Source organism: Mastigoproctus giganteus, chromosome 10 (genome assembly GCF_048544385.1).
Source record: "Mastigoproctus giganteus isolate SK-2022 chromosome 10, ASM4854438v1, whole genome shotgun sequence".
NCBI lineage: Eukaryota > Metazoa > Arthropoda > Arachnida > Uropygi > Thelyphonidae > Mastigoproctus > Mastigoproctus giganteus.
The window spans coordinates 26,598,729-26,614,015 of NC_143584.1; the positions used below are offsets into that span (position 1 = coordinate 26,598,729).

The following is a 15,287-nucleotide window of genomic DNA, read 5'->3' on the forward strand; positions in this document are numbered from 1 at the left end:
AAATTACTGGAATAAGTTGCCTTCATGGGTGGTAGAGGCCGACAGTTTGGGGAAATTCAAAGGTCATCTGGATAGTACTTTCGGGTAAGGGAAGCGCATAGGATGATAGGTTTAATTTCCTATTTATTTATTTTTTATTTCATTTTTTTATTTATTAATTATTATTTAGTTATTTATTTATTTTTTTTGTTTTTATCATTGTTTTGTTCGGATTTTTTTTTTGTTTTTTTTGGCTGGTGCAGCATAAGCCATAGGCTTTCTTGCACCATGCGGCCGTTACTAATACTAATACTTGTAACAGCATAATCCAAATTTTAGTTTTCATATTTCATGAAAAGTTCACTTTTCTATCTCAAGCTTTCCACAGCTGAGAATATGTTCTGTGTACTTCCATCATGGCGTGCAGATAAATATTTTCTATTGGGACTCTATCGTTCGGTTGTTCATCTTAAACTATTATCAGTCTCAGGTATACTTCATCTGTAGGCTTCTGTGTGATTAATCTCATCTATTACCAGGCTATAGCTTAAATTCACACTTCGATGTGTGAATTTAAATATTTTAAATTCACACTTCGATGTCAGAAATTGTCCTTTAAGTTAAAATCTTAATGGTTGCTTTGTTCCACAGTTCCAATATCATGGATTTTGAAATTTTTTCCCCTTACGAACTATAAGTTTATAGTTCGTAAGGGGAAAAAATGAATGAAATTAATGAATATATTTGTCGCGATCTCTGCTTCTGTGTGCCATTATATTTATTCATGAGGATGTGCGAATACTTTTTTTTTAAATAGCAAGGTTAATTTGTTAAATAGCCAAAATTAATTTATGAAAGTTAAGGAATTATTGGTGTGTTAGTAACGTAAACAAATTGGAATTAAAATTCTTTTGTACTTGCTGTTCTCAAATGTTTTAACATATTGTTTTATAATTTGATGCAACGCATCCCTTTCCTAATTTCATTGAATTTTATTTCAAATGTTTTCACGACTTCCTCGAATATACAATGACACCAAGAAAAGCACGTGATCCCGAATATTTATTTGGCTAGAAAACCAACTTTTCCTTTAAATAAATTGCTCTTCTGTTTGGCGACCTCTTAAGAAAGATCGTAAACTATTTAATAACAGTGATGACTCATGTAATAAGTTTTTGTCTTAGAGCATGTCACTTCAGATGAATAAATAAAAAAAAAATCTCGACAGGTGATTTTTGTAACTAGAAATAAATTTTTAATTTTGAAATATTTAGTGTTCAGCTGCATACCAATCTGTGATATACCAATAAACCCCTAAAACTATTCAAGTAAAGCTACTGAAATTAAACTAAAGATCAGTACATAAATACTATATTTTATAGCTAAAGATCAGTACATAAATACAAGAAATTAAATCCAGTGTATGTATTAAAGAAAGCCGTAGTTTTATAGAAACATCGAAGATAAATCTTGAATAATGATTTATATTTTAGTGAGACAAATCTTGAAACTACGACTACAAAGCAGTTTTTACGAAAAATTAGGAAGAAGACGCAACGAATTTTCAATGCTATAAATCGACAATTCCCTTAAGTCCAGTTAATGTCTTGCGGATTCTCTGTGCCACTGAACTCACGGGAAAGCTCATTCGTCCATTATCAAACCAGTTTTACATAATTGAAGATCAACAGCTCCCCAGTAATGCGCATCTTATCCGGTGCAATTACAAACGATATCTTACCTTTCAGAACTTATCTATTGAAAAAGAGGAAATCGCACATTTAATGAGCTACTTTAAGACGTTTGAAATGTAGCAGACTGCAGTATTAGCCAAGTTTTAGAGAAATTTAGTGGACAGGTTCGAGTTAGAATTTCTAATTTTAGGTAACGTGTACATAAGTGGCATGGCACTGAACATTGCATTACGGCCTCTAAGATCCCGATAAAGATCACATTTGGTTTGCCTTGGAGCTATTAAATTTACTCCAGAACTCTTAATCATAATAATGGAAGAAATATTCTCTTTGTTGGAATTTCTCAAAGAAATCTCTTAAACAAAGGTAACAAGGTTGTCGCAGCATCTTGCGAGATTTGGTGTTTGTTTCCGATGAAGCTGAATTTCGTACGTTACTTTGGTTTTGAACCAGCAAAAGGAAAAAAAAAAAACGCTCGTCTACATTCATTACCTTTTAACTGTTTTTACTTTCGTGGAGGTAATTCTGTTTCGGCCTAATTACAAGAAACATCCTAAAATGAAAAGAAACAAAAGTTGTTTCGACTATATAATTTAGCAGCAGAAAATCTTTCATTGGCGACGTTATATTTGCGCAGCTTAATGTAGACATTCCAGATACGGTTTGTACCATGTCAAGTCGATTATTTTGTAATAAATAGTATTCACATGTTCACCTTATTAGCTGGGAATAGCAGGATTAGGAGACTACATTAACCCCTTGCGACCGCGACATGGTGCTCCTGCAATGGTTTATCTGTATGTTAACCCCGGAATAACTCACGGGCGGAAAATCCTACTTCCTCTGCTAGAGGTCGGCTATAACTACAGCTTCGTCTGAAGAGAATTTCTTAAATTCCTCCACTTTCGACTAGAATTGAACCCAAACCTCTCCACACGAGTGGCAGACGGCGATGCATCCTGCCCACTAATCAGCCGCCCACAAACAGTAATTTACTTTGATTTGATTAGACAGAATTATTTATTTGTATTGGTATATGATACGTCCCGGTTGTACTTTATTTTTATATATTCTTAAATTAATTTTAAGAAAACGGTTGCTGTCTCTTCACATGTTATTTTAGCATTAACATTTTGATTATTATTGCTTATAGCAAAAGTGTTGTAGCTTTTAGTTTTGGCTTAGGTAATAAATAAAACGACTTTTGAAGATTAGAAGTAATGAGTAGGTTATAATTTTGCAATCCAGTAATAGCTTTATAAAGGAAGTGCGAACATCTTTTAGCTTGGTTTTATGTTAGTTGCAAATTATTCTAATATGCACCCACGTGACAAATTTATTCATAAGCATATCATGAAGCATACTGATCTTTTGAGTATGATTTTACTGTAATAACTTCTAAATTATGCAGTTTGTTGCCTCTTTGATCGGTGCGAATCTAAAAAGAGTACGGAGTGTGTACCAAGACCTTTTGAATGAATAGACTAAGTTTGCTAACTATATGTTTTCATGTCAGTGTTTACGGTGACAAGCAGACACATGGAATACACTACAGGAGAAAGACTTTAGCGTTTGGATTTATGATTGATTGTGGCAGACAGTTTAATTCTGCTTTTTAACACGGGACATTACGGGTATATAACTAGGAAGTTGCTGAAATTAAGTGAATGTAAAACAGTGTAATTAACAGACGTGTAAAAGGAGAATTAATTGTAGTGTACTCGCATCCATACATAACAAAAACAAGGATGTGCTGTATGGATTTAAGAAAGGCTGGCTTCATAATAGTTCTGCAGGAGATCCATTTCTTGACACAGGAAATTATTACTTGTCATTATTATAACCGTCTACGCGAGTATTCTAAAGAACGCAATATAGTTTAGTTTAATTTCTTATGTACTGTCTACAGGGAAACTTATGACTAACCTTCCTCAGTTTGGTCGTCTCTTCAGCAGTTGTTCGATCACGTAGTTCTACGAAGGAGGAAACATTCCGTCCGGTCCGAAACATTTGAATTAGTCTTTCTGAACAATTCTTTATGGATTTTCCAGAATTGCTGATTAGAATAAAGTGATGTAATAACGGGATGCACGTTCTAATAATTGTGGTATAGCTATCTTGTCAGTAAATTTAATATAGTGTAGCTAATCTAATTATCCTTATTTTTGAGATGCTGGAGAATGTTTAGGTTAAACATTGTACAGTATTAAGCATGCACTTGCTCAAGTCCAGATTTAGCACGAGTTGGTGCAATTCTTTTCCATTAAAAGTAGATACAGCAGTAATCTTTATGTAGACTATAAAGCGAAAATCTGAATTAAAAAAAAAAAAAAAAAATCCTGTACGTTAAATACGTAGCTGTATTATTCTGCCATATATTCTGTAATGAAATTTTAGCAGGAGGAAAATCTATTGTGGCATCTTTAACATAATATAAATGGTGGCCGTATGCAGTAATCAGGAAATGTAACAAATACCGTTCGTTGTATAACCAGTGTCAAAAACTATTTCGCATTTCAGGAAAACAATTGCAAGCGGTGTAGATTCCCCTGTAATACAGCTTCTCCCGCAAGGTGTTCCTGCTTTGCGGATAAAGCAGCTTTGGTTGACGCCACTTCTTTGAATTCAGTACTGCTGTTCCTTTTCGCTTTTCTTCCTCCGTTTCCTATCGGTCTTTCAAGATTAAAATTAAATTCTGTACAATTACTTACATCACTTTCTCGGTATTTTAGACTTTTTTATCTGTGATTAATCCACTACGTAGCGTCCAATGCATATCATATGTTTTTATTCTAATCCTTTTGATCTTTGTAAAAATGGTATTAATAGCTTAAGTTGCGCACATCGTTCATAAGTTTAGCATTCTTTTCTTGCCACATTCTAACCACTAAGAAAATCATCACTTAATTAAGCTAATGTAAGTATTGCCTTTTTTTTGTACATGTGCCTATTAGTATACCAATTTTGTTTCACTTTTTTAAGCTGGATGTGCTAATAATCACAGCACGTTATTATTATTTGACGGTGATTGCATTTGACTGCATGTTTTTTTTTTTTTTTTTTGTTTTCTTTTCTTAGCTGTGTGATGGGATCAACCTTCGATTTTCTGTAGAAGTGCCAGCGTTAAAATGTATATTTAGAGTAAAATATTATATTTTATCTGTTTTTTTTTTTTTTTTTTTTTTTTGCATTAAAATATTATCTGGTTTGTTTGCAGGGAGTTACACAAATATTTAAGACTCCCAAGGCATGGAAATGGTGTTTTAAAATTTCACCCTTTGTTATCTATTGAATCATTCATAATAAGTCCTATTATTTGTATTCCATGATTGCAGCCAGTGTCTGTTTACCAGTAACCTCAGACATTTGTGATTTTTGTTCTGAATCGAATACAGGTTAAATTAGTATCAACAAATCTTATTAATGGAATTCAAAATATCGGCCATACTGTTTCTTTTATGAAATTAAATCCTCAAAGTTTACACCTAATCCTTGAACAGCAATGAAGTGATCGTGAAGCAGCTGCAGATACCTATCACTAGTCATTTCACTTTGTATTCTACGCACTTTTGTGCGTAGTATGGTGTGAATTTTATTTTAGCTGATTAAATAGAGGTGCATTTTCGATTTCAGAGATTTTCTGAGTACCATTAACCGTACGTTTTCTTAGCAGCTATTGAGATAGAAACGTTCCTCGTCTATGAACGAAATTCGATTGCCAACCATACGGTTCTGATTAAAAAAGAATTAAAAAATCAGTGTGTGGATTGTGGGGAATTTGCCAACAACAATATATTTTCATATATAGTACAGTATATTGTTTGGTGAGGTGGATATGAAAACCAAGGTGCGAGTCTGCGTAAAACCGTTGATAGTACGAATATGATAATTTCAAAAATGATCCACATTCATGATTCCTACACGTTACTGTTTTTAAACAAGGACGTTGAGTATATACGCCCCTCCAAAAGAGTTGTTGGGTTCAAAAAGGGAAGCACTGATAATTTCCAAAATGTTCCACGTTAATGGTTCCTTCCTCTTTCCGATTCTTCAAGAAGGGTGAGGGGATGTATCTCTTATCTCAAAAGGTTTTTGGGGGATATTTCCCCTACTCAAAAGGTATTTTAATATAATAATTATAATTTCCAATTACAGCCTTTTTATATTCGCGTCACTAATTGAAATATTTTAAAATATATTTTCAATATATTGCTGTAACGCAAAGGCTAAATTTATAGCTTCTACGCAAAGTCCCCACCACTAGTAATTGGTTCTATTTTTCCTCTACGTAATGTCTCTGTATGTTAATAAAGACTGTTGTCATTAACGTCTGAACTTTCCTATCTCTTGATATTATTAGGTACTGTGATATAATGATATAATTGTGTGCATTCTGTGGAGAATTCAGAATGAATCTTGGTGAATGCTTTTGGTAATATTGTGTGTCTTCAAATTTAAAAAAGACCAACTATATATGACGGAAACTCATTACCGTTTTGGTTTACTGCATAAAATATCTTTTATTTCAAATATATAGTAGTCCGTTTTATAGCTGGCACAGCTGTTATCAAGAGCTCTTGTTTCATTTATGGAAAACGGATGATTATTAGATAATTTGTCCTGCTTTAGAATTGTTTATTATGTTTGGTTACTTCTTCGGAAAGTAATTTTGGTTTCAGTTTTATATAAAATGAATTTACTGTTTACATGTGTAATATTTTTGAATTATTTAATGCTGTAATTTGTTCATCCCTTTCTTTATACAGCTTTTATTACACTATGCTATTATTGCATGTAATTAATTCTGTTTCAGTACTAGTAAGGCTAATTGATGCAAGGAAGCGAACTTTTCTGCATCAGCCAAAAGTAAATAAACAATAACGACAATAATAATTTAAATAAAACAGAATCTTCGTGCCATTCCTACATGATAATCATTTAGTTGTGCTTTAAACTTTGCCAGCATCACTGTATCCACCATATTGCTTTCCAACGTGACGGAGGCAGTCAACGTTCGACAAACCGCTGCCTATGGGTGAACTTCACGAGATCTAATCTTCTGGTATTATTCCTTGAGATTTTGTATTTGTCTTGTGGTTCATGTCTCACCCACGAGGAAGAACAGACCTTTCTCATTCATTTTGCTCCAACAGTTAGTGCTTTATACACCTAAATTAGATCTCCCCTTACATGTCTAGTTGTCAGGCTTTTCAGTACTGTACGCACCTTTTAAGCAATTCTTCATATGTGCACCGCTTTGCACTCTTTACCAATTCGGTTGCCACTCGCTAAATCTTCTCCAGAAGTTCTGTCTTTTTTCATTTGCAGTTTTCACACCTGAATACAATATTCCATGCGATATAACCATCGCCTTGTAAAGAGGAATAATTATTACGATGACGTCCTTTTCCCTACTAGCAAATGCACTATAAATCATAGACAGGATATCATGTCTCACTAGCCACCTACATTGCATGAAACATTTCATGTTAGATTGAATCTCTTAATACCTAAGTCTTTTTTCGTCTTGAACCACTTTTAGATTCTCTCCCTCTAGCTTATACGTGACTCCAGGATTTCTGTTCCGTAAATGTTATAATTTTACCTTTATAAGCATTGAAATTTAGTTGCCATTTTTGGACCATATATGCAACCGATCCAAGTCTTTTAGAAGCAACGGTCCTGGCTTGGATTGTTAACCACCCTTCCCCTTCAGTTCATCAGATTTGAAGATTACGTGTAGGAAGTGCCGATTATTAATAGCATGATTTGTATTTTGTATTGTGCCCATCAGTAGTTTACCTCGGTTGTAGTTGAACCTTCCAAAGCTGGTAACCTCGCGACCTGATCCTTTCCTGAGCTTGTAGTCGGGATTTTCGGATGGCCATATTGTAGCCACACACACACACACACACACTGCTCAAAATATTACCTTTCTGTTTTGCTACTTAGTAGTAGTGGGAAATTATTCCAAGAGCTAAACTTGTACAACACCAGCAAAAAAAAAAAAAAAAACAACAACAACTGCACACCTACATCACCTGACCCCTCCCAGTAATCTGTATAATCCTTCTTCAAACTAATCCACTGCTAGATGGAAGTTTATTCTAATAATCAATGACTCTTTGGTTGAAGCAATTTTTTTCATATTTATTGTAGATAATATTGAAGAAAAAGGCTGCACAAGTGTACCCTTTTTCCCAGAGAAAGGTAATGTATATTGCATATATTAATGTAATGGATAACCTTTAATTCCGAGGTTGAAATGACAATAAAAAGATCAGAAACCTAAAATGCCGGAACTTACCTCCCATCTTGGGATTTAAGTTCCGGTATTTTAAGTTTTCGATATTTTTATTGTATATTGCATGTAAAAGCACATTAAACCTAAATTATTTTCTCTTCCAAAGTGTACTATACTGTGTATGGTATATATTTTGGAAAGAAAAATTGACGTTTTTCTGTTTACTTCAGTGAAGAGAAATGTGCAACGAAAAGTCCCAGTGTCGAGCATCCATCTTTGACAATATCCCAGTGCAAAAAAAGTGCCGATGTCTGGCATCCATTTTTGACAATATAACCTTTACCAAAATAGACAAACTTGTGCATGCGTTTTGAAAAAAAAAACTGCAGGTTTCTTGGCTATTTAATTTAGCCTATGGGCAATACAACTGAATGGTTGGAAGTTGCTGTATCAATGTTGTTTACAAGTACAATCTGAAATTTCTAAAAATAAATAGTAAATGTGTTTAATGAATCTTCAGCTCAGTCAGATCCTGTACGAATCGTGAAACATCGAAATTAAGTACTACATCGGTTTTGGCAAATCCGAGAACTAAATGTGCCGATTCTCTGGTGGTTTACCAAATTCGCTATTTTTCTAAACATAGCCGGAATAATGGGCGATATCGGATAGTCCGTTACAGAAATTTTTTGTGGTTTGGCTCTCTGTGGTATACTCCTTGGATCGACACTAAAAATAAATAAATAAATAAAATAAATCGAACTGAATAAAACTTTTAAGAACGCCATGAAATCAGCAAAACTGCATTTTAAAGTTTACAAGGACATTTGTTAATGGCCTTGTAAACTTTAAAAAAACCAATTTCTGCCGTCATCCTAAATTTGTATCTTACTGTGTATTTTCTGCTCTGTTATATACTTTAACTGGGTGTATGCCTGTTGTGTATATTTTATGTTAATAATAAACTTCAAGTCTATTAGAATTCGGAAAAAGGGGCGCGGTCAATTCTGAAACTTTTATTGGGTGCGATTGTCAGTTAGTAAACTAAGTTACAATAAAAATGGAAAGTTATGGAGACCAAAATGCTGGGGCAAGGGTTAGATTGGACTCCTGCTAGCACCATGAAGTTATGATGTGTTATTTAGTCTAGGTTATGTTATCTCGTCCTAGAAATCGGTTCCACCAAAGGATTAATATATGAAGTGAACCTATAATAGGCCTATGTTTGTTCGAATTTTCAGATATCTTTTGTTCAATAGTTTTTTTAATTATTATAAACGATTTGTTTAATTAATGAGGACAACAAAATATTCAACGGTGTTGAAGAAGTATCTTTGTTGTTCGTTTAATTATGCACGATAAGTTGAAAATAAGAATAAAATATTATCGAAGCAGCTGTGGAAGACATTGTCATCGCCGTTGGCGTTTTCACTACTTCATACTCTGAGAAATGAAAAATCTACAGCAAAGAGTTGCGGTAGATTTTTTTTCCCTCATTTTTAAAAAAAATAAAATAAACATTTTTAGGATCAACAAATTTTGAAAAGAGATCAGGATATTTTCCTAATAAGCTTTGACCAATACTGTATAGTAAAACTATGATATAAAGTAATCACTAATAACGAAAAGTAATTTCACAAAAAATAATTACAAACAATACTTGTTCCGCAAGCATGTAGTATACAGATGAAGCAATCTGGCTTTTGTTTGCTTCTTAGCCTTGTCATTGGTGTCTAATTAAAAGGCATCAACAGTTATTATAGACATTTTTTTCTATCAGTGAGCATTCGATAAAAAGGCTAATAGGTGCCCATTATAGAACTGCTAACGTTCTCCTCAGAGAGCTTACATATATTTTAAATTTTCGAATTTCAAAACGAAATTTTTCGAATTCCAATTCGAAAATCCCTTTATTTATACACAGTTTAATTTTTCTTGTCGAACGAAGTATTTTATGTAGCACCAAGTATGTAAAAAGCATGGTTCTTTAAGTGAAGTAAAACAAGAGAAGTATGTTTCCATTTAAAAAAAAAAAATGGGAAACAGACTTGTCAGTAATGAAGAGCCGAACCAGTTTTATACGTTCTTATACTAAGATATGAGAATTCCTTTAACGGATCCGGTTTAAGTTACTGATGGACATAATGGAATGGTCAGCAATCGAGAAATTTCAATAATCGAATGATTAATAGTAATCGAATTATAGCAAATCACCATTCTGGTGATTTGCTATAATTGAAATAATGGAATGATTTGTTATAATCGAAATAACTGATTATGACCTTTTGATTATACCCATCACTAGTTTAAGTTACTGGTTTATTTAACCTTGATTTTGGGTTAAACGTCGCAGGCGAAACAAATACACAGAACTTTAATTGCGTTTTAATTATTTCAGGAAAAACTTCATTTTTAAATTGCTTGAATCGTTCAGAAATAGTGAATGATTCAATAATCGGAATTTTTTGAACATTTAAAATTTTGTAATCGACAGATGTTCCAGAGATGCATTTGAATGATATTAAAGCACAAACCATTCTAGAAACGCATTAAATATTGATGTAAAACTGTTGGGGGGAACCCATAAGTTTGGCCATTGAAATGTGATTTTAGAGCACATTTGAATAATACCGAAACAATATCATTCAGTCGATTAATGAATATCAAAGAAATGTAGTTTCACCGCCACGATTTCTATATATTTTCTTTCCATTATATGTCTGTATATTCGATATACTGTATTTGAAGGTTAGGAACTTGCTTAATTGACATTAGTTCTTCCTCTAAAATACTGTGAATAATACTTTGTAAATTCTTCTAAAACTGTTGATCAAACACGATTACTTTTGTAAACGTTTATTCTTCCCTTGTCACATGAAGTGAAATAGTTTGGAATCCTTAATACCCTCTTATGATTTTCCTATGCAAGAAATGATAGAAACTTTTCTGTGCACATTCGTTTAAACATATCTTTAGAGTGTGCGATGAAGTGCATTATTTTATAAACATTCTCATTTATTTCTGCTGTACGACATTAGGTTGCTCAACGTCTTTTATCTAGTATCAAAATACATTCGAAATTATGAGGCAGCCAAGAGAAACGATCGAATGTTTCTGAATTTTACTAGGAACTCAGGAACCACGCTTAATCTGTATTTATAGCGTTATATTAAATATTGCCTTTGCTTGAATAAACCACAGATTTCCTCTTAACGGATCGATTAAGCTTGTTCTTTAAACTGCTAAAAACTGGTGTTTTCTTTTTGTGGCATCGATTCCGGTTGAGATGAGCGCAACCTCTCCAGAATATCACGTGCTATGCAAGATTTGTGTAAACCATAGCTTTTTTTTTTTTTTTTTCTTTTTCGTTTCACTCAACTAAATGAACTACTTTCATCAGCCTAGTTTTATTCGAAAACAGTTCTACCATGCTTTACAATCAAGGTTCTTTGACCGATGTATTGATTTTTAAGTGCAGTGAGTCAACTTATTATCTGCTGTGCCTGAAATTACACGTAATAAACATGTACTAGTAAAAAATCAGTTCAATAATTCTACTTTCATTAAGAGGTATTTATGAGTTAGCATTAAATATGTCATCTCCAGGCAGCAAAATTAATCGACCGTACATTTGTTATAATTACACATTCGTTGCACATCTCTCGACCATTACCATTGATTTCATGATTCTTTCCTCCCTATTTCCTCACCATTTAAATGTAGATGCTTTGGTTTGCAGTTTATGAAAGATTCTTATTTAAAAAAAAATCTTTTGTGCTTCCTGGATTTGTGTATACTGGACTTTTTAGTTTAAAAGAATTTAATATGATATCAGAAATCATGGCCTTAATGCTGAGAAATTGGTCTACATAGTGAATTTGATGCTTGCCGACTGTTTGGGTAAGTTCAGGTTCGAATCTGTCTCTTACAAACGAAAAATGAATGGTCATAGGAACGTTTAGAGTAGGGAAATGAAACTAAGTGAAAATGAAGTTTCAGCGATGCTTGATACTGGAGTCTTAATTCATAGTAGAATATCCTTTGGATTATTTAATTAAATTTATATTTTTTCAAATCTTCCTGCTAAAACGAGTTGATTTATTCACAGATGATGGACGCTTTTTGTATTTTCTTAGTGTAAAGATTTGGTAGGACAAAATAAAGATTTATTTATTTCTCCATAGTTCAATTAAAAAAAAAAAAAAGGTAAATTATGCACTGCGTTCATTTTAGGTGCGTAATTTTTTTATTTTATTTTTTATTAAACTAATTGAATTTTTCCATTTTCTCTGATTAATCAGTGAAAATTAAATAACCAATTAGCTTTTCACCAATTTTTTTAATTACTAATTAGCTAATAATGTATAAGACATTGTTCTCACTTTACTGCGTGCACCTCCATAACGAAACATTAACTAAAAACTTTTTGTAAAAAGTTTCTTATTTCCTGTATTTTAATAAAAATTGAAATTCAGCACGTATTTCACGAATCTTCTTTCATTAATGGAATAAACGAATAATAATAATTAACTATTTACGCAGGGCATTCCAAAAAAGTACAAAACTTCTGGAACGTATTCTGGGTTTCAAAATAAAAGCCATAAAGATGTGTTAGATTCTGAAAGGTTACGGCGCTGTGGCTGTATGAATTTAAAAATGGCTACTGAAGTTTCGAATAGTAAAAATGATAAAAATAATAATAATAATAAAAGCATAAGCGTACACATATCTATTAGAATGTTTATTCATACTAGGTGCCTGTCTGCTTCTTCTTCTTCTTATTATTTTTTTTCATTTAAAATTTATTTCCATTTTTTAAGATTCACACAGCTATAATTCTATAGCCGTTCATAATCAGACTCCTGTTTATATTTTGGACCCTGGAATATGTCCCAGAAATTTTGCACTTACATTTGAAACATCCTGTATATTTAGTAAATTGAAAACAATGAGCTCTTCAAAAACAGCAACGAGTTTAATATGTGATGCTTAAACAGCGAATTTCTTTTCTACGCATCCGCCATATTGCCCTTCATTACTCCAATCAGAGCATTGCCACAAACGTTGTTTAGTGCTTCAGTTAACAGTACTGTATATGGATAATCAGAACTCAAAGTCCTGTTGCCATTAGGACTAAGAAATACGTACTGACGATCAGTAGCTTACAGGTCAGTCTAGTTTGCTGTGAGGCTTGAACTGCCACTCTGCCAGCCAGTTCTTTGTTTTATGATCGCTAGGGCCTGTACTTTTCCAAGGATTCACACGACTTTCAACAGCGTTACAGTTAGATGGACTCTTACTGCGAGCACTAAACTGTCGACAGATTTTATCCCTCTATATTTGACCAGGGTTCAAATATAAATGGATAAATTCTGTGTTGCATGCAGAACTGTCCTAGACTCGATAATTTATCATCTCTTGTAGTTTTTAAATTTCGTTTTAATTTTCAGAGTTCGAGTGTGAACTGACCATCCAATATCATAGCGTGAGGTTGATATCAACTTTGTTGGGAAGTCGGCACTACAGTATATGTATTTAGCACTAATGGGTACGGTAAACAGATTGTTCACTCCATGTGGCGGGAGTAGGACGGTTTTGTTTTCTGGTTATTCCAGAAAACTTTTTTGGTATGCTGATTTCTCTCCTCCACCTGGTAACTAACTTTTCTCAGGAGGCGTATACAGATTTGTCAAGGCCTGAATTACCTATTTCATATGAATGAAAAAATAAAAGGAATTTCTATTTATATAATTTTAATATTTTTTTTTCTTTTTATGTAATAAAATTTGGGATAGATCTACAAATGCTACTAAAGGAGCCAAATATAAAATTTTATGGAAATTCGCTCACTAGGTGTCTCCAGTTATTTCACGTGAACTGACAGACATGGCGAAGACAATAGACACTTGACGCATTTACGAACGCTTATAAGAAGACCACATTTATTATTGGAATGCTTTCAACGGACGCATTCATGTAACTAGGTTTATAGCTTTTCCCAGAATTTCGCCCTTGTTGCTTTGTCAGCGTGGGCGAGCAATTTTAATTGTCAGAGAAAATGTTTCCACCTTTGTCAGCAAAAATAGTGGCGTGTAGTTTGGTAGTGACAACCCACTATTTCAGAGAAGGCGTGACTTGAATTTGTGATGTTATTTCCATGCTAATATTATAAGTAAAGGCTGGGAAGGAATGAATGGGGATTTCCTTTTTTATCTTTTCAACGGAATTAATGTTTTAGATTTTTTTTTCTCAGCTTGTAAATAAGTGCTTAACCATCATTACAAGAATTGGGTGTGTGAAAACTTTTTGCATATAAAAGTAGAATAACTTACATTCGGATGGGGAAATTTGCAGAATAAGAATTATTTCGCCATTTGTAACAATTTTATATTTCTCATAAAAATTTAAAAAGAAATACAGGTAGAGACACATTTTAATACGATTAATGCAAAATTTATATCTTTCGTCGTTCAGATGTTCTGGTTCCATATAAAGTATTAAAAGAGGAAAGCCCTTTTTTTTTCTTTGTTAGTAAAACTTTTTTTGTCATTTCTCTACTAGCCTTTAAGAACTTGTCTTTTTCAGTGAGCAACTGGAGATTTAGGAAGTATTTGCGTAATGTCGGAAGCTAGGCTGTTGCCTTTTGGGTTTTAAGAATGGGAATTTTATTCGAAGAGCAAGTAAAATACCCGAACTGGGTGCACTGGTTTCAGTAATGAAAATCCAAAATCATTCAAAGCATTGAGGATGAGAGTACGTTAATTATCCATAAGTTGAGAATGGGAAGATGCAGACAAAGCGTACAGGTATTTACTCGTACATACTGTGTCCAAATTCTTTTGATACTTCTTAATGATCATATCTCTGGAAGTGAGAAAACAAGGAGGCCGCATGATAATGCTTATGAAGAGCCAAATTAGGATAGTTTCTTATGTCAGCAACTGTTCAGAATGATTAAATTCATCTCCATAACACGCACTCCAAACGTGACGCTTTCAGGACACAGAACTTTGCTAGGGTAATGCTATCATATGACATTGGATGTCGTCCTTAGATCAAGCAAGGTTAATGGACGCTTGTAGTAAACATGCTACTTCAGGTAGTACCATAGTTTTAGTACAGGAGATTAACATCAGAGAAACGTGTTTGCCATGCAGATGATGCGGTCTCAAAACGTTTCAGGAAGTATGGATTGCACCTAGTTTTCCCATGATCGTCTGTAGATATTAGCAGTATTTCCAGGATTGTGGCATAGTAATCAGTGATAGAGAACACAGGGAAATTTTGTGGTGTTCCCTCAAAGAAATATGGATCTTTCAGCAAGTTACTTGTGAATGCATTTCGTGTTTATTTTTAGTATCTGCCTGTAG

General features: G+C 33.4%; 1 protein-coding gene across 6 annotated transcripts in view; it reads left to right on the plus strand.

The window, feature by feature from the left end:
• CadN (neural cadherin) overlaps window positions 1-15,287 on the plus strand; it is a 1,307,274-nt gene that overhangs the window by 126,401 nt on the left and 1,165,586 nt on the right. For 3 of the 6 annotated variants that reach the window (XM_090383767.1, XM_090383766.1, XM_090383768.1), the window contains exon 3: window positions 7,833-7,883. The exons of the other annotated variants lie outside the window; for them this stretch is intronic. In XM_090383767.1, coding sequence (XP_090239893.1) covers window positions 7,833-7,883 — 51 coding nt within the window. The remainder of the gene's footprint in view (window positions 1-7,832; window positions 7,884-15,287) is intronic. 6 annotated transcript variants of the gene reach the window in all.